This window comes from Alosa sapidissima, chromosome 3 (assembly GCF_018492685.1).
Source record: "Alosa sapidissima isolate fAloSap1 chromosome 3, fAloSap1.pri, whole genome shotgun sequence".
NCBI classification, from domain to species: domain Eukaryota; kingdom Metazoa; phylum Chordata; class Actinopteri; order Clupeiformes; family Clupeidae; genus Alosa; species Alosa sapidissima.
The window spans coordinates 31,017,174-31,043,532 of record NC_055959.1 but is presented as its reverse complement, the minus strand read 5'-3'; the positions used below and the strand labels follow the sequence as shown (position 1 = coordinate 31,043,532).

The window sequence follows — 26,359 nt, the reverse complement described above, 5'->3', positions numbered from 1 at the left end:
ATATTTCTGAAGTGTTAAAGATTAAAAGAAGAAAATAACAACAAGATCCGTACAGAACCGAAAACCATGACCCTAAAACTATGATACGTACTGAACCGTGGGTTTTGTGAACTGTGCCACCCCTAGTAGCTGGATGCAAATGGTAGCCAACAGCATGCTCCAATTAGCACCCCAGCAAATCAAGTTCCCAAGGCTGTGCTTCAGGGGTTAATGCACTCCATGAGTTCCCCCATGAATCCACCATTCCTCAGGTGACCGGAATGGTGGATGGAACTCTAGTTCAGATTCTAACCCCCCATTAGCATGTTCACATTAATTTGCATTTGTAGAAAGGCATATGCCTCTTCACACCTGCTGTACAACCCTGAAAACAACCAGGATAAGTCCTGCTGTTCACACCTGCTGTAAAAGGTGTTCCAGAGGAGGTGGTTGAGGATTAGGTAGATGGTGAGGGACAAAAGACAGCACCACATGGATGGTTTTGAGGTCCATCCACAGTTTTTTGTAGTGGCTTCTCTACAATACACCCCTCCCCCAACACTAATCTCAATCCCGCTTTCCAACCCCTGAACTGTGAAATAAATTAAAATATGAGGTGGACAAACAATACGTTATAACTGAACCAGATGCTTGCCTCTAAACTACATGATGAAGCAAAACAATTAATAACCAAAGATATATTGATTTTGGAATTAGGTATATTTGCAAGCACATCAACATTGAGTTGAGAGAGGTTTACCGGAAGCATCAAGACCGTCCCGGGAGGCCCAGGAATCCCATCTGCACCTGGAAGACCAGGTCGCCCAGCAAGACCCTAAAGACAATGAGAATGACGGTAGAGACACAAACACAAATAACAGCTCAGGAGTGTCAAAACAGACTATTTTTTTCTTGTCCCATCTGTTTAATGTATATTTACTTACAATAACACTTTTGATCCTATATGTATAAAGGGAACAATTTGCAGGTTCAATTGCAGTGCACCTATTCCAAAATATATTCACTACATAAGTTCATTAAAGAATACATAAATAACTTACCCTCTACCTAAAGACACACATTGAGACTGCCTTAGAAACATAGCTGTTCCTTGAATCCTTCATACCCTCACACACAGGAGAACATGAGACATCTAGCCTGGAAGCCAGTCTGAACTTAACCCTGCCCACAAAATTTGAGGTCGGGAAATTCAGTCTAGACAGGTTCCGTTGAGAAGCAACTATGCACAAACCTGAGCAGTTCGCAAACTTCTGGGCTTTATACAATGAAAGACAGCTGAGCAATGGTGCCTAGTGAATTACATCACCTAAACGTGCTTCGGTTGATTTTGTTTACAACAAAAAGCCTGTCACTAGATAAGTGAGACATTTATATATCGCTATCACGTCTGTTGTACATTATATTGACAGTGCAATAACATTTGCTCACGTCTCCTAAAGTTTCATTTGGTTCAAAAATGGGCAATCAAAAGCACCCAATACAAGCTTGTGCCAATATCCTCTGTAACGGATCAAATCTTCACATAGATAGATAGATAGATCGATAGATAGATAGATAGATAGATAGATAGATACTTTATTGATCCCTAGGGGAAATTCAAGAACATGTTCACATTCACATGTTGCATCGTTACCACATTCTGTAGATGCACGTCATAATTTTGGAAAATTCTGTCCATAGGGCCCACTGCAGTTGGCGCGTTTCACTCTCAGGACATGCCTGTGCCAATACCTTGCAATGTAAAGGTTCAAAGTTCCAGGGATTTCACCCTCTGCTTGGACCCCAACAACAACAATAAAAATAATACTAATTGTTAATATTAATTATTGATGTTCTTGGTTGCTGTAGCAGTAATAGTGTCCCACTCAGTGGTGTGCGGTGGGGTCAGTGCCAGGATAGGCAGTGTGCATTGAGAAATCCAAATTTTGATATCTTTCATTGTTTTTACAAATACTCTAGCCTATGTCTACAAGACAAGGGGATGGAGCATCACCTAGGGACCTGAAGGATTACAGACCAGTGGCGTTAAAATCTGTGTTGTGTAAATGCATGGAGAGGGTAGTCTGTGATCACCTATCAAGCATGGTATCAGACAAACTGGACCCACATCAGTTTGCCTATAAGGCAAAACGTGGTGTCGAGGATGCAAGCCTCACACTTTTAGACATTGTCACCAAAAACCTGGACTCAGCACACCCAAACACCAGGATTTTATTCATGGATTTCTCTTCTGCTTTTAACACCGTGAACATTGATAAACTGTTGCACCACCTCTCAGACCTTCAGGTACATCCAACACTGGATTAAGCGTTTCCTGTTGGACAGGCCACAACAGGTATCTTTTAACAATATAGACATGGACAATGGGTCTCAATATGCATGTAGTCCAAAATGTTCATGCAAACACACAAACACACACACTAAAAATCTAAACATGCAGCATATTGGTGTGTAATATGACCCCCACAATAAACAAACCTGCCTTTAGGTGTCACCAAATTATACTTTGTTTTTGCAGGTTAATATTAGTAAGGCAGGACACACAAAGTTGTCATGGTACATGATTGTGTCATGTATGATGAATTTTATGTAATTTGACTGTGTGCAGATTGTACTGTGGATTGTATTATTAATGTCCAGTTAATCAGTGTTGGAGCCAAAAGCACTTTGGACATTTGTATCCAACCTAATTTTGTAGGCGTTCATATTTGACATAGAACAGTGACATTATGAGTTAGTAAAACAGTATGAATAACATTGAATAAGTTAATGATAAGTTATTGAAGATCTTAATAAGTAATTGGTTATTTGTAATATGCACAATTAACTTGCAATGGCTTGTAACTCTATTGGTATTATATGTACAGTACAATCATATCATTATCTACATGCTGTCGAGCCAGCTCTGCACTCCATATTCTTAGAATGTGTCTTTGTGGTCAGTTGAGGGCTTTACCAGCGCGGAGCAACACAGCTTTCTGACTGCAGCTCAGTGTATCATTTTAGGAATAATTATAACTTTGTGTATTCTCTGGTTAAGGTTCAGCTGGACTTCCAACGTCACTGTGGCTATCTCGAGATCAGAAATGTTTCTCTATTGGATGTATTATGCACCTCCATGTCTACGTTTAATAAATCACTCGTGAGCCCTGTCGTAAGATAATTCCTGCGCTCAGATCTGTGCTGGTTTCTACGCACAGTTGATAAATGAAGGCCAGTGTGTGCACTCAAATAAATTCCAGTGCTTGTGCACAGAACTGGTTCAGTAAATGGGAAACAAAGTGGCTTAGACCAAGCCATGGACTATTCTGTCTGAACAACATATTGCCTCAGGACCACAAGGGTGAGAGATGCAATTAGATGAGATGGTTATTGAGCTCAAATATTAACAATCACAGATTCTACCTTTAAGTATAACTCTTACTCAGCTGTGTGAGATCCATTTGTCCTGTTGCTAATAGTGAGCGGTTTTACTGCTGTACAAAATGTGAACAGTGGGAGATCTACAGCTACATACTGTAGGGTATCTGGATTCAACATGGAAATAAAGTAAGAAAAAAAAAGGTAGGAGGAAGTAGGCCGTGCATAGCATCCAGGAGCCCTGACAGCCCAGATGGCCAAGGGATACACTTTTCATGTGTACATTTTGTCTACTACTTGACTATTCTTTCCTGCTGTCTCCATATCTAATGGGTAGGCAATTGTTGTTAGAAGTGCCAAGGGAATCAATACATCCCTGCCCCTGGAATCAATCTATCAGGATCTGAGAGTATATTTTATTGTATTTAAAGCTGAACCGAGGACAACACTGTACCAAAGACTCTTACATTGCTATATATTCGTGTTATGTAACGCCTTTAACTTAATTATATAGCTTAAAGAATTAATTAGTCAAATTCATTCTCCTTGAGTCATTTTGCTTGAGTCTTACTGCTGGGTCTTTCTGTCTGATTTGTTTTTGCCCTTAAATGTAATCATTTCTAGAGCTTTCTTTAGTAACAATAATTAAACCTAATATTATATTGCCCCACTAAATAATAATAATACTCCATAAAACTATGCTTCAGGTCAAGGCAAGTCTCTGTCCAGGGAAACATTTTTTGAAGGTTTTATACTTATAATTATGACATATAGATGACATAACATTTCTTGATTCCTTTATGATTAGGAAAGCAAATCTTGGCTCTGACCAGGATGTGATTTAAATGTTCTTTCCACTTTTTGAAGGAGGGGACTCTTTAGCAAGCATCTCATACACTTCTCTATAGCCCACTGCAACTCTTGCAGTTTGCATCAAAATTGGTCCCATGTGTGAGCTGTTCCTGTGCCATAACAGTAGGCCTGAACTCACTACTGCACTCTTTCACAGCTTCTGAAATACTGCCACCTAGTGCTTTTCCGCAGCTGGTGGAAGTCCGCACTGATCTGGCAGATGAGTGGTCAGAGGAATTAAAGGACTGGATTTTGTCTCTACAAACACACAAATCATATGTAATTTCATAGAAAGAAAGGAAACATCAGGATGAATGATGCAGACAACAACTATTGATAAAACTCACAGAACAAAGACACAGGTGTTAGCGGTTTGGGTGTGCTTTAACTGGTATGTTGTGTGTGTGTTGCTATGTCTTAGCTGTTGTTTAGTTCTTTTGTATTGGGTCTTTGAGTCAAGTTTTTAGAGTAATTACCTTTAGCACTGGGTTATAAAGCACCAAATCAATGCCAAATATTGAATCTCAAATCTCAACACTGCTTTTTCTCCATACAATCTCCATTTTATCACTTGTGCACATCATAAGAGCAAATTCTTTAGTACACAACTGATTGTGTACAAATATCAGCCGTTTTGTACTTACATCACAATATCTAATGTCATGTTGTGCATTTTTCATTAGAAATTATTTGCAGAGTAAACTGTCATATTGACATAACAAAGCTGTTTGAATATCTTGTTCATAAACAATGGCATGAGGAACTGTCATGCTGACTGCGCTGACAGTTTTACTGGCATAACTACTTGCTTTTGAGACATACAAGCATTTCGAGCAAGATGTGCAGTTTGCAGGAAATCCACTACGTGGTGCAGTTTGCACTAATTGTTTTGAGAAATGCACTAATTGTTGTGCATACATTAATGATGATTTGCGATTGCAAAACAAATGTAAAATCCTGCTTCAGTCTCAGTGTTCAAGCAATACTGAAATGCAATTACATTGCACACAGTCAGTTAAGTTTACCTACCCTGTTCCCATGATCTCCATGGGGGCCTGGAGGTCCTTGCAAGCCTGGGGTTCCAGGGAGACCCTAAAAATATAGAACCACATGAGACACCAAACAGTCATGCATCAAGCAAGAGAGGAAGGAGGGAATATCTGCCTTTCATTTTACTGGGCCAAAACTGCAGCACTTTCCATAAAGACATTCTTTCCCCTAACTTTCCACCATCTGTGAAAGGCATTTGAGAGAGGGTGATACTCACAGCGGGGCCTGCAGGCCCGGGGGCTCCCTCTATAAGCATTCCCTAGAAGAAATGGTGATAATATAAAAACAATGGCATTCAGAAACACAATAAAAGTAAAATCAATAGAAATCCAGACGACAGTATAAACCCCAGAGACATGCATCAATCAGAGTTTCTGTAAAGCTTTTGGTGGGATTATACATTTAGTAGAACAAATGCTTTATCCAGTGTGCTATTCAGATGCCAAAATATACCAATACTGATATTCAATTTATGGTGTGCCAAAAGAAACTTAATTGGTTACAGGATGTGGGGGCGTGAAAAATATCAATAATAACAATAATAATAATAATAATATATACTCTTTTGATCCCGTGAGGGAAATTTGGTCTCTGGATTTATCCCAATCCGTGAATTAGTGAAACACACACAGCACACAGTGAACACACAGTGAGGTGAAGCACACACTAACCCGGCGCAGTGAGCAGCCTGCTACAGCGGTGCTCGGGCAGCAGTGAGGGGTTAGGTGCCTTGCTCAAGGGCACTTCAGCCGTGGATGTGGGCAGTGCTTAACCTCTTTCCCCGCCCACATTTTTCCTACTGGTCGGGGGATCAAACTGGCAACCCTTCGGTTGCAAGCCCGAAGCCCTAACCAGTAGGCCACGGCTGCCCCGAAATAATAATAATAACAACAACAACAATAATCATAACACTTACTGGCTCAATCACAGCTGGTTCCCCCTTCTCTCCCTTTTCTCCACCACCTCTACTCCCAACCTAAGGTTTAGTTAAAGTAAAGATAGTACAATCCTGTATATACAGTGAAGTAAAGTATACAATGAAAACAACTGCTTATACACAGACAGTGAAAAATAAAAATAAAACATTTTTATTTAACTTGTACTAACATCAACCAACTACATATTCTGACATCTGCTATAAAAGTGAATCTTTTGATAATGGACCCACAACTAGCTAAGGCATGGATTGTGGAGTCGATCTGTATGGATGCTTCTATTAGCCTTTTTCCACCGACAGAGAACCAGTTCCGTTCCCGTTCGCGAACCAACATTTGAACCGGTCAGAGCATTTCGACCAAACAAAACACGGTTTGGAACGTGGCACACCTGCGAACTAGGGTGGGCGTGTCACTTTACCGTTCAGAGGGGAGAAGGCTTAAACCATGCGTTTTCCCTCCTTATCAACTGTTGCCATGAGAAAACAAAACTAGTCGACTAGGAGGAGTCTGCAGACATTAACTAGCATTTTACACAGCTAATTCCTACCATTGTTACGGGACAGCTGTCATATCATTCTCCCGTTCATGCATCTCATTAACTTTTGTTTTGCATGCAACACCCATTGTTGATGACGCACCCTTGGTTCAGTTCAAAACTGGTGGAAATGGGGCTTGTTCACTAGATAGCACCAAGGTTCAAAGAATTCTGAACAGAACCGTTCCAAAACGGGTTCGCTGTCGGTGGAAAAACGCTTTATGAGTACATATCCACACAGGTCCACTGGTGTGACCTCAGGCTTGGCCCACAATACTCATACCTTTTTCCAGTTCACCCCATCCATTGCAATTTTAAAAACTTTTATCATTCACTCCAGTCTATCAGTAGTTTCTTTCTTCAGAAATTATAAATCAAGTTGAAGTGTGAGCTCAAAACAGAAATACATGGGGGTGTCCTTATTTGTAAGATATTAATAAGGGATTGCAAAGCTTGTGAAAAGTATAACTAAAATGGTTCATGTTTGTACATCTTCCACACTCACAGCCCTCTCTGTTTCAGCAGGGACTCCATGTCCAAATTCACTCTCATCTGGGGACATGTCAGTCTTCTTCTCATATGCTTCATGCTCATCATATACTCCATACTGGTATGTGTCAACACTCTCCAGATCGTTTGAGTCATATTCATTAAGGTCATACTCTTTAAAGTCATAGGTGGTAGAATCCTGTGTGCCTTTAGACTGAGCATGCTTCACAGTCATGGTCTGAGTGACTGTGGGATTTTCTACCAAAACTTCATCCAGTCCTGTAATGTAGTCGTCAACAACTTCCTCCTTATAGTCTGTACTCTGGTGCTGAAAAACATCATGAACATCACTGTCAGTAAATGTGTATCTATTTCCTTTGTTTCTTTGTGTACACGTCTGCATTTGCTTGTTTGTGATACAATGCAGTTTAATTCCCCCAAAGCATCTTAATAATTGATAGATTAGATCAGGTAGGTAGACAGACAGACAGACAGACAGACAGACAGGCAGACAGATAGACAGATAGATAGATAGATAGCTAGATAGATAGATAGATGGACAGATGGATATATAGATATATTAATTAGACCATATTAGCACTTTATGGTTCACAAAGGGAATTTAGGCATCCAGTAGTTTACACAATCCATACAAAAACACAAGAATAATGGTAAATGCAATACTGAAGAATTAGCAATAATTATACAAACAAACCCTAGAACAAAATTATGTGATTGTGCACAAAGGCTAATACAGCCAGTAAATAACAGGCCGAATTGCAGGATGGGAGAGTTAGTATAATTCCAGACATTAGCTTTCACCAGGGTTGTGGACCTCACTTTTAAGTCTTAATATTTAAATAAATGTAAGAATAACTAGAATGTTTATGTGAAAGTCAAATTTCAGCGTTCTCTTTTTTTCTCTTACATTTAGCTGTTAATGATAACCCTTAGACATAAATTTCACATGCACTTAGTTTATCCTTCTAAATGTATCATGCCTATCCTCAACCATGTATGCTTATTTAGAGGCAATTGTATTTATTTAGAAACTGAGCTGAAGGAATGCATTATTTACTGATTTAAGGTAAGCCACTTATTTCAGTTCTTATAATACTCACTGCATGATTGTATGATCTGATCATCAATGCCATCAATGCTATCAATACCATCATGTGATAAGATTCTGTCTCAAGTATACAAACAGTAATATACATATACACAATTGAGAGCATTACCTTATTGGGTGTGGTTGTTTTAGTTGGAGATTCAGAACCAGGTAATGTATCATAAGCAAATTCATTATCAGTGTAATAATCCATATCAGTCGTTCCTGGTTGCTCCTGTATCTTCGTTGTTACAAATATGACAATAGGGAAACAAAAACATTTAATACAACAACAACTGTAAAACTATAAAAGGCAGTGACAATATGATCTACTAAAAGTGCACAATGTAACATCACACAATTTAGTTACCAATGTATTAATCCTCACAAAAGGAACTATTGGCTCTTAAATAAAACTAGAATGCATTTCCGGAGTAACTGCGAAAGTGTGCTTGCTCTGGTGCAGTCACCAAGGTGAGCAGACAGTGGAATATGCTAAGTTAAACCTGGCTTGATCCAAGAATTCTAACAGTGCCTCATTTTTCAAAATCAGGCGTACAGGTCAAAGGTTACGTGCATTAACATACATCTGAAATGCCAAAACACATGTTAGTACATGCTAATTGCAACGACCCCTAGGTCAAAGGGGACCAAATGATATGTGTGCCCTCACAATGGAGTCCCGAGTCCCTGTACCAAGTTTTGTTTTGATAAATGAAAGTGCTTAGATATGAGCTAACTTCCTGTAACTCTAGCGCCCCCTAGAGGCCAAAGGTCACCAAATGTATTGTATGTCCTCAGGATGGGGACCCAAGTCTATGTACCCAGTTTGGTTTCGATATGTGAAAGTGTTCCTGAGATATGATCCTACTATGCCGCCAATTTTGTTTGGCTGTGACGGGCAAACGCTTTCGAAAATCAAAAATCCTTCTGGTAATTTCTGCTATGACAGAAATTGGGTGTGAATGTTATACATTCTATCTCCTAATACTGTTTAACTGGTTTATTTGAGAAATAATCTATATGGACCTGGGGCCGTATTCACGAAGCATTTTATCTTACCGCTGGGAGTACTCCTAAATCGCACTAAAAGTTTTTAGCTAGGAGTTTTCTCTTAAAACCTATTTACAAAGCTGCTCAGACCTACTCTTAGTAAGGAATAAACCTGTAAGACTTCAAGTATTTATTTGAAAAAAATGTGTAATAACAGAAAAAAATCTGTCAACTCTGTTAGAGACAAACTCGGTAAATTATACATATTTAGCAAATATGATACATTTTTAAATTATGCCTTCCTTAAGAGAATTTTTGTCTCTAAAATTGCTACTTTTTGTCCTGAAATAAAAAAAAACAACACATTCCACTGGCAAGCTTCCAAGAGGTGCACATTTTCAAAAAAAAGGTAGCTTTTACATATATCATTTTAAAAAAGAAATCATGTGGTAAAAATATTAGTTGTAACACATCTTCTGATATACATTTGAAACAAAACAAACATATTTAGTCATCATTTTAAGAGCAAAATCTTAAATTAACAGAGTTGACACTCTCATTAAATGCTATGCAGAATTAACACAGAATTAACAGAGTTGAGGATAACATTTCCCATCATTTTGTGGCTTAGCTCCACATCCTAACCTCAAACTAGTTACTGCATGATATGTATAAAACTAGAATCTTGTCAAGTTGAATGCATGAATCTGTAGTCGGAGACAGTCAATAACATGGGGTGTAGAAGTAATTTAGTTAATATTTTGTGGATAAATTAGGTCTAAAATAAATCTAAAGCATCGTTGGTGAAAGGGTGTTTTATTAGTATAATTGTTCAAAATGTATTCCATAAAGATTATTTTTTTTGAAAATAACTAAATCTTTATCATGGCGATGGGAAATGTGCCCTGAATTATAGAATGACCCTTGTATCGCCAAACTCGGTGTGAAGTTTAAATGAAATGTCATGTTGCATCAGAGATGTAAAATAGTGATGTTCAGAACATAGTAACATTGTAGCATATGACGGAGGTGACTTTTAGCTAGTAACATGGCAGTAGGCTAAGTAAAATAGCAATTTTTCAAAGTAAAGGTTCATCAGAATCCTGGGATAAGCCTGCTTTATAACAGAGAGATGGAACTAACGACTGGCCTTTAGCCATAGCAACCATCAATTTAGAACTAGTAGCGGCAGTTGGTCCTGCAAGTTGAGAAATTAGTGGATATGTGGCGGAAAGAAGTAGTTCTACGAACAAGACAGTTTTAGCGATTAAAATGTTTAAATTATAACAGCAAACTAACACAACGCAAGTGGCAACAGTGGTATAAGTGGGATAATGGACTCCAAGGTGTTAGGTTCACAGAAAGAAATGCACACACACCTCAGCAACACCTTGAATGTACTTTACTTCTGTGAACCAAACGGCATGTCGTCCACTATCCCTTACCTATTCAAGATGGATCATAATTAGGGCTGTCAAACAATATATATATTTTTTTACAATTATGATTGATCACTGAATTTCTGTAGTTAATCGCGATTAATTACATATTTTATCACATTATTAAAATTATATTATTTTGCATTTCTGAACTTTCCAGAAGTCCGTTTTAACAATGTAAAGCAATTCTTACCAGTGTATCTTGATTGGGAAATTAAACGATAGCAAAGAAAGTTACTTTATGAACTTAACTTTAAGATGTATTTGATTATTTCCAATCAAATTTCAAAAGATGTGCAGTGGGCCTGTGGCAACAAAATATATTCTTCAGATATGAACTGAATTAAATGCTACAGCAGAAGTGCATGTACAAAATGTACACACATTATAAAGGGCATAGCAAACAAAAAATACTCCATATAGCCTATATTCATTATAGGCCATCATTGAGTTCAGTTGAAAATAAGCGCAAAATACCAATGACTTAGTGCGCCGCGGTCAAAGTTCAACCTGACTGAACTTTGACCGCGGCACGCGCAAGAGCGGCAAAGCGGCAAAATGCAGACCAGTTCTTGCGCACGCAAGCCATTGACTATAATGCATTTCATAGCGCATGTCGTGTGTAATGTGATAGGCCCTTCAGGTGTCCGCAGCGCTTAAAGCACCATTCAGCTGACCGGGAGTTCAGAACTACTTTGGTGTTTATTATCTCCATGACTACAGGAGGAGTAGGCCAAGGGGGCAAGCAAACGTTCGGAAGGCGTACCCCTATAGGAAGCTCTGAGGCTAATAAGGCTTCACCTGGAGTTAGCATTCCATTGACCCCCATTCATTTTGGCGTCACTTTGACAGCGAATAACTTTACATCTGAAGCGTTTTAAGCCTTTATATGAACCATTCCTATTTCCAGATAAATACAACATCTTTTTTTTTGAAAACCAATGCTAAAATGATGTCATGAGCATGCAACTTTCAGTCGCACATGAGAGAAGTAACCGTATTTTCTGGATAACAAACTAAAGGCAGTCTAAGGGAAAGTCCCCCATTGAGGGGACACAAACAATTAAGTTATGTTTTGTTTGGTTGGCATTATGTAGGAACAAATCACCTACCAAAAGTTGCCCTTGAACTCGGATCAGTCTGCACGTTATCAATGTTCTTAGCGCGGCTACCAGATGAGTTACTGTGTTTCAGTCACTCAACTGACACTGAGGATGCGCAGTACAATAAGGCTTCACCCAGTAAAGGGTTTTAAATTGACATAACTTGTCCCTATCGAAGTCTATGGGGTGGCTCTGGTCATTTCTATTATTGTCTATGGGCAAAAAAGCCTACTAGGAAATGTCTGTGGCAGTTTGAGGACAAGAAACGGTGCATCAAAGGGTCAAAATAGTAGCAGCCAAATAGGATCGTTGGTAACAGAACAAGTGACATAAAAATAAAAATAAAAGTGTAAAATAAAAAATCTTTGGCGGCACACGATTAATGCTCTAAAAAAAATGATGTGTTATGTTTAATCCTTAATCACATTGCGATTAACATATTAATGCTGAAAGCCCTAGCCTAATCATAATTGCTTTCATCTCATGAGGTTTCATTTAATTAATTAAATTTACATGGCTTAACATTTAGAGGCAATTGATAGATGTTTCATTTAATGAATTAAATTATTTTCAATGTTTTAAGAAGTTTCATGGAAATAGTTTGACTTTAAAGGAATAGAATTACTGAGAACTTTCCTGTCTGTGCACTGACCCACCCATGTTCGTGTGTAAGATCATGCAAATGGTAAAAAGGCTATCTAGTAATTAAAATAGCATTAGTTCATGTGTGACGGTATCATCACATTGTCTGGTGCTAGAACTCTGAATACAGTTCACATGCTGAAATGATGTAGTGTCTTTGTGGCCCTTCTAAGTTCCTTACTGTTTTTTTTTTATTAATTTACCTTTGCATCTGTGCTGGACTCTGCTGTTGGATGTTGAATTTCGGTTAGGTCAGATTCCCCATAGTCATAGTATTCTGTGTAGTCTGTGGTATACTATGAATAAAGAGTTACATTAGACAGTTAGTGGACTATCACAGGGAAGGCCGGTGCATACAATCTAATGTTAAACCATGTGTGATAAGATTTTTTTGATACAGAGTTAAATAACATTTTTGTTTATACAGCACAATTCACCTAACAGGGTTCACCTAAAAGGTTCACATCTTTTTTGTTGGAAAAACACTGACCAAAGTTGCAAAATGCACTAGATACAAAATGCACTAGAGACTGCAAAAAATACAAACACTAATCAGACACAGACGCTGATAGCTGCAGAAAAGTTAAGTGTGAACGTACAGTAGCTTAAGTCTGAACTGGTGAGCAATGCTGAGCAGCATATCAGCCACTATCAGAAAAGGAATGGGTGTCGAGCTCTCTTAAGGCGTCGGAGGGAGGTTTATCTATTGTACATACTGCACAGGTACTTACCAGTTGGGTACCGTTACACATACAATAAGAAAAGAAAATAAGTTCAGATATTGTAAAAGTTAATTAGGCCTAAATAGTACTTTTTTTTTCATTTAAAAACACAAGCATGCAACATTTGTTTGCTCTGCTTGCTTCCTTTTGGGAAGGCCTATGTGTATTACCATGGTTCCTTGTGATCATGTAAATAGTATTCTACTACACTCTGTATGCACCAGAGTGTAGCCAACTCTCGTGCATGATGTTCAGGAATGGACAACTAACCATTTCTGATCTGAATCAGGAAATCAAGGCAAATCAGGCAAATCAAGAAATATTGACTAATTTCTTGTAGGCCCTGTACGCAGTGCAGTGTGACATTCCAGATAACAAAATTTGATGGTAGCATCATAACGTTATTGTTAATTGATGGCAGTCGCAGATCAACCCACTTTCAGCAATTTCATATAATTATTGACATATTTAGCAAAATATTACTTGTCTCCACAATTACAATTCCGTCACAAAATGACTAGACAATTATTAGGTGAGAGGGATGTAAATTTCAGAATGGCTATAAAAAAATGTAAAAAAAGAATAGCTGAAAGTTAACACTCAAATGGATTTGCCATATTACGTTTACAATGGATTTGTCCCAGTATGTACACCTGCATCGCATATAGTACAATACAATAAAATCTATAACAGGCAGAATATAGTTGTGAATTACTGCGGTCACCTCACATTTGCTTTGTATGTTTTGACTTCTATCCGCATTAGTAACACAATGTACCACAGACACAAAATGGTTGCTGCAATCCGAGAAGCCAGATCGGGAGGATACATCTGCTTAAGTACATCAGTTCTGTGTAACACAGTAGTGCTTAATAATGTCCCCATTTCAGTACCAACATATAGAAACAAACAATAGACTCTTTACACTTACAGTTAACACTTTACAGTTCAAACTCTTCATTGTTAGATTCATTAAAGATGAAAGTTTAATTTTAGATTAAAGATCCATTCAGGTGTTTTAGTGATCAACTTGAGACAAAATCTGGAAAAATCATTAGTGAAAAGAACTCTTCCAGAATGGGCCCCAACTTAGTGAGACGGAGAAGAAGAAAAACATTTCCAGGGTGAGCTCATCAGCTATTTGGTGAAATACTTCTGGAAAAATGCAAGGCTTGCTGGAAAGGTTGAAATTCCAAAAGGGACACATGCAACCCTGAATTGGAATTGCAGAGATGTGCTTGAGTTACAGATCTCTTGAATGCACGTGATAGAAAAGTAAAAAAAAGAAACTTACAAATAGTTAGGGTTAGGCAAGAATTTACATAAAGAAGCAGTGTATAACTTAAACACAACTTTTGAACTAGTACTGTATATTCTCAAAAGTTTCAAGTAAATCCAAATTCCAAATAAATAATGTTCTTTTATGTTCTATACTCACCTCCTCTTCAGGTTCCTGTGCTTGTGGTATGTTCCAGTGGGGAGTATCGCAGTCTGGACTAAAGTGTTCACAGTAGTCATATGCTGCTTTGGGGTCAGTCACAACCAGTAGTTGTTGAATGTCACCCTAAAGGTGAGAAATGTATATTATGTCTTAATCACAACAGTCACATGACAAAAAAAAGAAAAGAAAAAGGAACTTGGTGAACAACAGCCATGATGAATATCTGTACTGATTTGTCATTTAGGTTTAAATATATTATTCAATAATTATCTGAATCAGACCTATACTAACTTTTAAAGAATATTTAGTTAGTAAATGGTATATTTCCTTTTATATTTCAGTGTTTCCCATCCATTGACTTATTTGTGGCGGCCCACCACAATATCAACACTGACCACCACACAATGATTTTTCCAGGTTGTACTAAATTATACTTAAATCTGGTTAGCATCATAACCATGCTGTGCTAATTTGTTAAAAACTGTTGCATTCAAGTTAATTCTGCAAGCCTACCACCACAAATAGAATTACTGTAAGTTATGTGGGAAACACTGTATTTGCTTCTTACTTAACATATAGGTCTCGTATCCCTGTGATACATGTCAAATGAGAAAGATGTTCATCAGATGGAATGTGTAAGGTAAAAGAAAGCAAAACAAAATAACAACTTAAAAAAACCTGATATTGTCTACATTCAAGAGTCATCTATCAGAAGAACGTAGCAAATACACTTTACATGAATTGGCTTGGCCGCATTAGCTACATCTAAAAGTAGCGGCATGATGATTATTTTTACTGGCCATTTACCATTTAAGTGTACATAGAAATAGTTGGGTCATCCTCCTTTTAGCAGAGATACAGGGGCATCGGGTAGAAATAGGCTATAGACCCTTTCAAGAGAGTTCCATTATCAGCATCATAGTTGGCCCCACAAGGCTTCCGTTTTAACATTCCATATGTTATCTTAATGCAGAGGAAGTAGATTGGGGCCCAAATAGAACGTTCAAGCATTGTTTTTGTTTTTATTGTTGAAAGGGTCTATACACATCTATGTGCCCAACAGGGATGACCCTGCCTCCTGTGCTGGCATAAAACACAGACTTGAGTGAGAATCTTTGGGCGGGGACATCATCAGAACAGATTTTGGACAATAGCATCATAACCTCTACTGGTAACTGGCAAATCCATTAGTGCGCACAGTACAGTCTCTATGAGCCTAATAGACATCTGGTATCTTTTAAATCCCACCACACTTTTTATTTACACTTCCACACACCCCGAATGCTTTCTCTAGAATATCTCTATTTCTCTAATTTCAAAATCTTTAATTTCTTCTAAGATTTCCTGCTCAATTGTGTCAAACACTGACATTGACAGTGTGTCAAACTCTACTTGAATGGTCCACCCACAGACTGTCTATAAATGCCCAGATTACCAACTATGTACTGTATCTGTTGGCACTCGGTTTCTTCATTATGGTCAAGGTTAAGGTTAGGGGTTCAATTTGGTTAAGGTGATGTTCAGTAACTGTTCAACAATAATTTCACCTACTGAACCTGAATCTTTACAGATGATCTGTTAAGTCTCTGTGGGTGGACTATCCAAGTAATTGCTTATTTACTGGGGCGCAGCAGTTCAAAAGTGGTGTACGTGCCCCAGTAAAAGGGTCTAATGACATTAACCTGTTGAGGAGTGAATCCTAAATCATCAATTTGGGAGCCACTTTTGGTGAATGTGGGTTTTGGTAATCTTCAGTGAAAAGAAATTGTCTGTAAATAATACTAGTGCTAATACAAATTATTTAGCACTTGGATAATCTGAAAAAAAAACATTCCTGAAACTTACCAAAGTTACCTCAGAATATTGCATCTCTATACCAACTAACAAATTAACTGGTTTAGTAGGTGAACTGACAGATTTACTAAAACACTGATTTGTTGAATTGTGAGACATGGCAAAAAATAATAAACTTTAGGTGCATATGCCCTGAAATCACGCCAATCTCTTTCTATACATGAAACTGAATTATTGTTTTTAAAAAAGCAGGAAAACAATGCGTACTTTTACACAAAGTCTCAAAGTGCCATTTAATCTTATAGGGCACTCCTGCTTTTGTCTCCCATGGACTCTGACAAAGACACAGAAGTCAAAACATTTAGTCTATTGCTATGCACTACAATAAAAGGTAACACTTTTATTAGGTTTCTACATAAGAGTGACATGACACTGTCATAACCTTAACACTAACCCTAACCCTAACTCTAACTTGTCATGACAAAAACCGAATGACACTTGACAGAAGCGAGTGACAGAAGCGTATAGAATATAGATAGAAAGCAAAAAAAGGGTATTAATATACCTGATTTTAAGTGTTCAGTGTAAAACTTTTCAATATAAATATAAATGTTATAAATATAATATAGTATGATACATTCATAAGAATAATATATAGAAAGCATGATTGATGACAATATGCGGTTGCATACAGTAATACAACAGTGACTTGTTTAGGACTCAAAATAAGGACTTGGACTCGACTTGGCCTTGGTAAGACTTGACTTGGACTTGCTTGGGACAACTCTTGACTTGCGACTTGACTAAGACTTCAGCAAGACTTGAGATTTACTAGTGGCTTGCCAAACAGTGACTTTGTGCTGATTTGAGCCACCACTACTTACTTATTAAGACAGCTATGTCGAGCCATCACCTGTATCTTGGAAAGTAATGAACCATAAACAATATTTCTCAAGTTACCCCACATTTTGTTTACATTAAAGCATGTTCATGTGCACATGACCTTATTTTTGACACACATTCTGAATTATGATGAGGATGATCTGTGTGTACAATGAAAAGCCTGACAGAAAAAAAAAATTGTGCCACTACAGGTTTGTAGTAGTTTACAAAGATTGCTACATTTGGCCGATAGTGTTGACATAAATGACATGACATAACATGAACATAACATGAACATGAAAATTCACCTTATAAGTTAAGTACAACTTCAGGTGCAAAATCAACTGTCCTACCTAAGGCTTTATTTTGCAAGTGTAATGATAAACACAACGGAAGGAGGAACATTTGACAACTAATTGGTTTAACTGTCACCATGATTGGTAAACAGAGCAACTCATATAGGTGAGTTTCTCAGAAGTAAAGGTGCCGAGACATTCATCTATCTGTGAAAACCTGTGTGGGCAAATAAAGCAAAAAACATAAGAAAATATTACGAGTGAAATTACAAGGAATATTGGTATTTTGTCTAGCCTGACGTCGTCATACTCAATTGTAGTCAGAAATGGTGGACAGAGGGGATGTGTCACCCTCAACTTTCGAAAATGAAAAGAACATAGAAAATTCCATGGCTTCCTGTTTCGGTATCGTCAAATCAGCAGGCACGCTCGATCTGGCAGAGATGCGCAGATTCTTTGCTGAATCTTTCAATACAAACATGCCTTACGTTTAGCCAGATCTGCGCAGCGCGGATTCAAACAATCAAACGTGCCCGTTGATTTGACGATACCAGACCATGAAGGCATGGAAAGTTCTTCCTACAGATACAGGTCTTAATACCTCTCTGTACTTTCAAAGTTTACAAGTTTTTGTCTGTAGAAACTCTCTGTAGAAAGTGTAATTATATTTTGAGCATTGTTAGTGGTATAAAATAGCGACGTGGCACCTTGCCCAGTTAGCATCACTGTAAGCCCATTCAGTGCTAAAGCAAATAAACGTTCTTGCTAAAAACTACACCAATTAACATAATTTTGCTAACTTTTTGTCAAAAGTATGAAGTTGTTAACTACCGTAAATAGACCCTAGATTGTTTTTACTCCAGAGTTACACTTTAATTCTTTTTAGAAATCATGGACTCTACATCCTCCAGGCAAAAGAGGAGAGGGAACATATCCAAATTGTTATTAGTGCACAGTTCAAAAGCCACCATCTACTGCACAGTTCAAAAGCCAGCACAGTTCAAAATCCAGCATGATGGTATGAAGGTGCATTTGTGCCTATGGTACAAAATTAACATAGAGCTCTAGAAAAAATTAAGAGACCACTACAATTTTTCCCCGAAATCAGCATCTCTACATGTATGACAGCCATTCCATTCCAGTGTCTGCTGAATTCCAACACAAGCACACCTCATTCTACTTAATGAGGTACTGATTAGGTGATTACCTGAACCAAATCTTATTTCATGAGGAAAAGTATAAAAAAACCACTGCTGAGGTCATCACTATCCTCTTGCAATAGGACCAGCCGGATGGCAAAAACAGTGCTAGTAGTACCTCAAAAGTAATTGGAATCAAAAAATAACTATTGACCATGCCAAAAGGGTTGAAAAGAAAACTTTTGAGTGAGTAAAAGAAGGGTTCAATTCTGGCTTCACTGGCAAAGGGATACAGTGAGCGGTTGCTTCAATCCTTAACATTTGCAAGACGGCGGTTCATAAGAACATTTGTAAGACGGCGGTTCATAAGAACAAGGTCAAAGGTCAAGCAGTAGACATTGGGGACAACAAAGCTACAGGCCGGGATGACCGTCAACACATTCAAATGTCACTCAGCAGGATGACATCAGGTGACCTAAAAGAAAAAAGAATGGCAAATGGCAGCTGGGGGAAGTGCACGGTGAGAACGGCTCAAAACAGGCTCCTATGGACCCTTTCAAGAGAGTTCCATTATCAGCATCATAGTTGGCCCCACAAGGCTTCCGTTTTAACATTCCATATGTTATCTTAATGCAGAGGAAGTAGATTGGGGCCCAAATAGAACGTTCAAGCATTGTTTTTGTTTTTATTGTTGAAAGGGTCTTCAAAACAGGCTCCTATAGGTAGGGCTCGTGTCGTGTAAAGCTAGAAAAAAAACATTCATCAATGAGAACCAAAGAAGAGCCAGGCTGAGGTTTGCAAAAGACCATAAGGATTGGACCATAGAGGCCTGGAGTAACGTCATCTTCTCTGATGAGTCCAGTTTTCAGCTTTGCCCAGCACCTGATTGTCTAATCATTATATGGAGACCCGGAGAGGCCTACAAGCCACAGTGTCTCGCACCCACTGTGAAATTTGGTGGCGGATCGGTGATGATCTGGGGGTGCTTCAGCAAGGCTAGAATCAGGCATATTCGTCTTTGCGAAGGACGCATGAATTTCTGCGCCAGGAATGCCATGAAGTCACCCAACACCAATGTGAAAGACTGGTAGAGAGCATGCCAAGACGCATGAAAGCTGTGATTGACAATCAAATCATCTTTTTTGTTATTTTTGTTATTTTGACCATTTGGCCATTGTCAAGGACAATTATTTGGAATTTGGGAGAAATGTTGTCAGTAGTTGATAGAATGAAACAAAACTGTTTACTCAAACACATACCTATAAATACAGTAGTTACATCAGAGAAACGGATCATTTCTTTTGATCAGAGAAACTGATCATTACAGTCTCTTATTTTTTTCCAGAGCTGTATATTTTCCAAAAAAACAGATATGTTGTTTTTGAATTATTCTCAATTAAATTCTGTTTTTATTTACATTTTCCACAGGGCTTTTTTGGAATTGGAATAGAATGAATATAATGTTAAATACATAAATGTAATATTTTAATTTTGGGGGAAGAAGAAAAAAGCTATATATCGCAGACTATTAAAACATACCAACTACCATCTGGTACTGTAATAAACTCACAGTGTAACAAAGTGCAACAAAGGGAAAATCAAATTAATAAAATCAGTTTGTCGGCATTAAATAAGAAGCTGTTTATGTACTCTCTTCTTGAGGGCAATTCTGGTACTTTGTGCTCATTCGGGAAAGTCATTCAGATTTTTGTTGCACTGTGGTGGTCTAACTGATGAGGAATGGCAAGAAAAATAACCATATCCACAGCTCATGTGAAATGTCTTATGCTCCGTCTGTTTTCCATTAAAAGTTGGAGGAGGAAATAAGAGCCCTGCTCCCACTCCTACCTAAAGCCGACAATTCTGTGCATGATCTTATTCCAGGCAGTTTCTTACCAGGAACTGACTACTGCCATTAAAAATGCCAACTAGTCAGCAAAATGCATATGCTGGGATCATAACATTCCTTTGATAAAACCATTAACAGGCTTTGCAAATAGGATTACAGTACCCTTTACTGAATGGAATTTTTATCACATATTTGTGTGTGTGTGTGTGTGTGTGTGTGTGTCTGTGTGAATGCTTATTCATAAATAACAGTATAAACAACAGGAAATAATATAATAATCAAACGCCAAAACTGTCTGCACATAGGGCTCATTTGTTCTCTCTTCAATAAATCCCTAAAATGCTTCTGTATATCTGACAGAATCACTTTTAGGGCATGCCTGGCAAGTCTAAGACTACTGGAATAATATAAGCATAGCTGCACTGGGAGCCTGAGTGGAAACTTAGTGTCATAAATCTGTTTTCCCCCTCCTCCTCCTTCTCCTTCTTCTTCTTCTTCTTTTATGCTGTACAGTGGGCTTAGGTGGAATGCCTGTCTGGCAGGTTACTTAGAGATTATTCAAAGCCATGAGCAGAACACAAAACAAATGATGACATTAAAATGTAAAGTATAAAAAACAAATTACATTTGAATATATGTATAAACCATATAGAGTAGAGGCCAGATTCTGGCACTTTAATAATCCTGAGATCTTTCACATTTTAAGTCATCTTCAACATTGGTTGGTTAATAAAATTAGTTTTACTTTTTATTAAAATTGCATTTAGTTGCAATCTATGATGTGTGCATACTGTATAGTAATATTTCCTAGGATATTTGAAATTTAAAATGGTTTATGAACAAATAACAAAGGCATATAATATTCTTTGTTGATCAATTTTCATTAAAAAAAATAAAAAAAAGTTGTCGAAAAGCACACCTGTACCTTTTCATTACAGTGGTCTGTAACATGCAGACTTCAAGGACCAAATAATGAGAAAGTTGACATTTTGAAGGTTCAGTAGTAGTCATAATACTACTAACATGTTATATTGTAACACATGTCTTATAGGCCTAGCTTCACAGTTGTCCATATAAGCATGAATATAACTTTTGATTTAGATATTATTATTATTTGCATAATACTTATTATATTTTGCATAGTAGCTTATTTAAATGTTATTCAATCTTATTTGACTGGTTACAATAACATTTCTATCACCACTGTTCCTTGAAATCAGTTTGTTCAATCATGCATTGGATGTCTAAATGGTTACGCTTTAAATTCATTGACCTTTTGCAGCCACATGACTTTGGTCACATGACGGCGCCATCGTGGACAGCAAAAAGATAAGAGACACACGGCAAATGAAACACCAATACTTTAAAGGGGCCATATTAACTCACTTTTTCTGTGCTTTTGTACTTCCATTTGGGTCTCCGATGCTTCTGCAAACACTCAAGGTGCGAAACAAGACCGTGTGTTGAGTTTTTGTGGGTTAGTTGAGAGAGGTTGATGTCAGAAACTGTGCGCTTCTATGAGCTAGTCAGAAATCTCTCTTATTGAGATGTCACAATAAGGGAAATGTTAATGTTACTATCCCCAGAGCCATATAGGACGCTGACTACCCACCCCCATCTAAAAAATTCCCACCCACTAGGTTAGGAACTTCCTGTCGAAGATCCTCCATTTTGGTCGTAGCCTATCGTTTCCAACAGTAGGCTAGGCTACACAAAATATGTAAACGTCTCTTACGCACCTGATATCATCCATATTTCAAGTATACAAACAGAAACTCCCCAGGACACCAATGGGAGCAGGGTTGGTAAACGATATCCCTGCGGCTATAATTTGGCCGTAGGTTTGAGGCCGAAAGCCATATATCGTAGCCTAGCCTAAGGCCTATGCTGAAAGCGACCCAGGCCATCTGGTAATAGGCAGCCAATTTAACAAAAGCTTTTTAACTTTTAAATAGGCCACATCAACTCTACTGGGCTTATATACCGACCCAAATAAAGTTTTACCCATTATCATTTAACATTGTTAGGCCATAATATTACATCATACATGCAGGTGTCTGAATTGATTCTGCTATGGTTACTGTTTAGCTAGCCGGGAAATCCAGACCCAAATCCGAAAGATTAAGTATCTGGCTAAGAGTAATGAAAATGGCCCAACTCTGGAGGCATGCATGCATTTGAAAATATCCCTGCACGCAATTGGAGAACACTATGACCAATGTTTACTGACTGATTCCCGACTTTGATGCAACTGGATAACACTACGATCAATGTTAATTGACTGATTCCGGACTTCAGCGTTGCAGCGCTGTCGTCATCTGTTTAGCCCGATGACCTTTCTGCGCTCCATATCTGTGACACGAACTGATCTGACCTGACTTGACCTGAGTTTGCATGTTAGCCTGTGTGTGCACTCATGATGATTCTCTACAACAACTTTTTACTGCAGTGCCATGAACAAAGTAAAGGCAAAAAAGGTGTTTCTTTGTTGAACAAATTGGGATGCAATGTGAGCCTTGAATTGAATGCCATGCAGGAATTTGTTAGGATCTCAAAACCGGATTATGAACATGCTTTGCCATAGAGAAACACATGATAGCGTTGGATTATAAATGTGCTTTGCCACAAAAACACACAAAAACGTAGGGTAAGTCGAGCTATATGAAGTTATTATTTTGCTGTCACTTCGTCTGTTTTATAACCCAGAAAGATCTACTTGGTATCAAATGATAGCTCTGTGTCTCCTCTTTCATCTGACATGCGTGGAGTAATGGGTGTGCAGCGTTGGTTTTTAGACATGACGTTATTATTTTGCAGTCACTTCGTCTGTCTTTATAACCCAGAAGGATCGATATACTTGGTACCAATGGATAGCGCCGTGTCTCCTCTTTTATCTGACATGCTTGCCATATCTATGCGATCACGGGTTCGCAAGTAATTCAGACGAGAGTAATGGGTGCGCAGGTGAACGCAGAGAGACTGTAAATATGATTCAATTTCATTTAATTTCATGATTTTTAAAATTTATTTTCATACTTGATCGTACAGACAAGTGCGTAGTCTCATTGGAAAGCCCCACTTCTGCTCTGTCACGCAATAACGGTGTCATCTTGCTGCAATGAACAGTTCCGAAGCAATGTACCAGAGAAGAAAGGGTGTGTTTTTTGACGCACTTTGCGTCAATCAGGTTTTGGTCAAACGGTTAAGACCCTGGCAGCTATGGTCTGTACATATTGCAGCCTGTCCAGGGCCTTGGAGGGGAGACCTGTGAGTATGGCATTGCAGTAGTCCAGATGGGTGGAGATGAAGCAGTGGATGAGGGTTTCGGTTATCGAGTCGGATAGTGAGGATCGTAGTCTTGAGATTATCAAGTGATAGAATGCAGATTTTGTGATGTTTTTAGTTTGGGATTGGAAAGACAGGGTAGGGTTCAGGATGACGCCCAGGTTGCAGACTTCAGGGGATGGGGCAATAGAACAGCCATCCACGTCCAGGAGAAGATCTCCAACCTTCCTGAGCAGTGGCTTAGGATCCACCACCATCAACTCAGTTAAAAAGAGTTTTAGACCATGCCTTAGGCCAGTGGTTCTCAACCTTTTTTGAGCAAACGCCCCCCTGACCTTACTTTAATCCTCTGGCGCCCCCCCCCCCCCCCCCCCCCCCCCCCACACACACACACACACACACACACACACACACAATAAAAATTTGTTTTAAAAAACAGCACCCCTGGGTAGGCTATAGGCCACTCACACTCATGCTATATTGCTTAAATAAAAAAACGAGCCCATTTCTGTGCTGTTTTGGTTTCTTCTGGAATTATAAGAAAATGTCCCTATGAGCCTATTTTATTATAAGCAGATTTAGCCCACTGTTAGAAGCAATAGGAGACTGGTTGGGTAAAAAAAAACATGTAAAAATTGATGTAATTTGCATTGTACTGTCGGCACTTTTTCTTGCTATCCGCCATGTTCGTTTGTGTTGTTTTATTAAAGATGAAGACGTCACAGTGAATTGTGTACATTTTTATTGGTTATTGAACTGTTAAGCCGCAAACTTGGGTTATGTTTATCGGCGTTACTATATAGATGACGATAGCTGGGGCTGGGGAACGTGAGTCCGGGCGTGTGCAGGCCCGAACTGCACTGTATGACCACTGAGCATAGATAAACAGTAAAATGTAGCTGGGACGGTAGAGGGGTTAGAAACCCATGAATGAAAATAGCCTATTTATTTCAGGTAGCCTATTTTTGCACCAAAAATATGTGAAAACCATGAAAGTTTAAAATAAAAAAATAAATAAAGAAAACTCACGTTCCCAGCGCCACCCCCCCCCCCCCCCCCCCCCCCTAGGTTGTACGAACGCCCCCCAGGTGTGTATGGGTGGGTCCACAACGCACCCTGCTTCTCTCATCCACATCCACATCGCGCACCAGCGCACATCCATGCAAAACATTACAAATTACACAATTACAATGGGAAACATAATTAGAGGGGATGCATCACCGTTTCGTAGATCTTCCAAGGCCTTACCGTCCTATCCGTTTTTCATTTTTGAGAAGTTTATACTTTTTGAGATATTTGTAATTAAAAGTGTATTTTTTCCCCCATAGACTTAAATGGGGGCTGTTATGTCATAATAGAGCCAGCTGCGCTCGTTAAGTAGTTCTCAGAGCAGTTCCCAGGCTAATCAGAACACTGGCACAGGTGTCACCTGTGAGGACTCCAACTGTCTCAGCTTCTAAGCATACAATCTAGCTCTACCTGAACTACACATCCTGTTAAAATAAAAGTCCCAGCCATATCTCATGCATTCAGCATTATATCTCCAGAACGGCTTGACGTACATGCTTCAAATTTGGTACGAGTGTTTTTATGGACAAAGATGAAGTGAGTTGATGTTGGAGGTTGAAGGTCAAATGTCAAGGTCAAAAACACCTTGAGTGTGATATCTCAAGAATGTCATGTCACACAAGATTCAAATTTGGTTACTCCAAAAGCACCTTTGCAGGTATCACAATTACCCTACCAACCAGCTAGCATCAAGCTTAACAGCCCCACCAACACCCTAACCAGCAGATTGCATCCCCTCGTGCAATTCCTCGGAATTGCATTTCTAGTTAGAATAAAGATATTACAAAATACATCTCACAATGAGTAGTTATTCACCATCATTTGCAAATTGGTAATGACGGATAAAAGTGATTAGGCGAGGGGCGAGAGGCAAATATGAAGCACAGCTGAAGACGCACTGTCATGAGATGTAAGCAGCAACTCCTCTGCAGGATAAATGTTTTTTATTCAGTCATTCGAACATTTTTGGGGTAAATGTGGCTTTTTCCAGGCTATGTTTTCAAAGGTAACCCATTGTCAGTCAATAGGGAAAGTAATTAACTGTGTATAACTGTTTTGTCGTTGACTGACACCACGGTGAAGTTAGTTTCACTTTGCCAATGAGTTCAAATAACAGACGACTGCAAATGTGTGTAGGCTATACTCTGCTAGGTTTTAGTAAAGCATCGGGTTTAGATTATCTGCCCGATCCTCTCACAGAACAACCTTCTTGATCCAAACCAGTCTGGTTTCAAGATAGAGATTCTCTTCCCGAGGCCGATATTTCCCACCACTGTCCTCGGGCCGGGCCCTTGATCAAGCATTTGTGTTTTTTTATTTTTTTATTTTAATCATTACTTTATTAGCCTAATTGGGTGAGTAGAAAGCTATGCC

The 26,359-nt window shown here is 38.6% G+C and overlaps 1 protein-coding gene across 2 annotated transcripts in view; it reads right to left on the bottom strand.

Moving 5' to 3' along the window:
- The window catches only part of LOC121705589 (collagen alpha-1(XI) chain-like), a 126,957-nt gene that overhangs the window by 73,214 nt on the left and 27,384 nt on the right, over window positions 1-26,359 (bottom strand). The window contains exons 5-12 of one of the 2 annotated variants that reach the window (XM_042086647.1): window positions 14,670-14,795; window positions 12,713-12,805; window positions 8,463-8,573; window positions 7,241-7,552; window positions 6,179-6,238; window positions 5,480-5,521; window positions 5,242-5,304; window positions 740-814 (exon numbers count right to left, since the gene is read on the bottom strand). In XM_042086647.1, the coding sequence (XP_041942581.1) occupies window positions 740-814; window positions 5,242-5,304; window positions 5,480-5,521; window positions 6,179-6,238; window positions 7,241-7,552; window positions 8,463-8,573; window positions 12,713-12,805; window positions 14,670-14,795 (882 nt within the window). The remainder of the gene's footprint in view (window positions 1-739; window positions 815-5,241; window positions 5,305-5,479; window positions 5,522-6,178; window positions 6,239-7,240; window positions 7,553-8,462; window positions 8,574-12,712; window positions 12,806-14,669; window positions 14,796-26,359) is intronic. The other variant, XM_042086648.1, reaches the window with a different exon arrangement.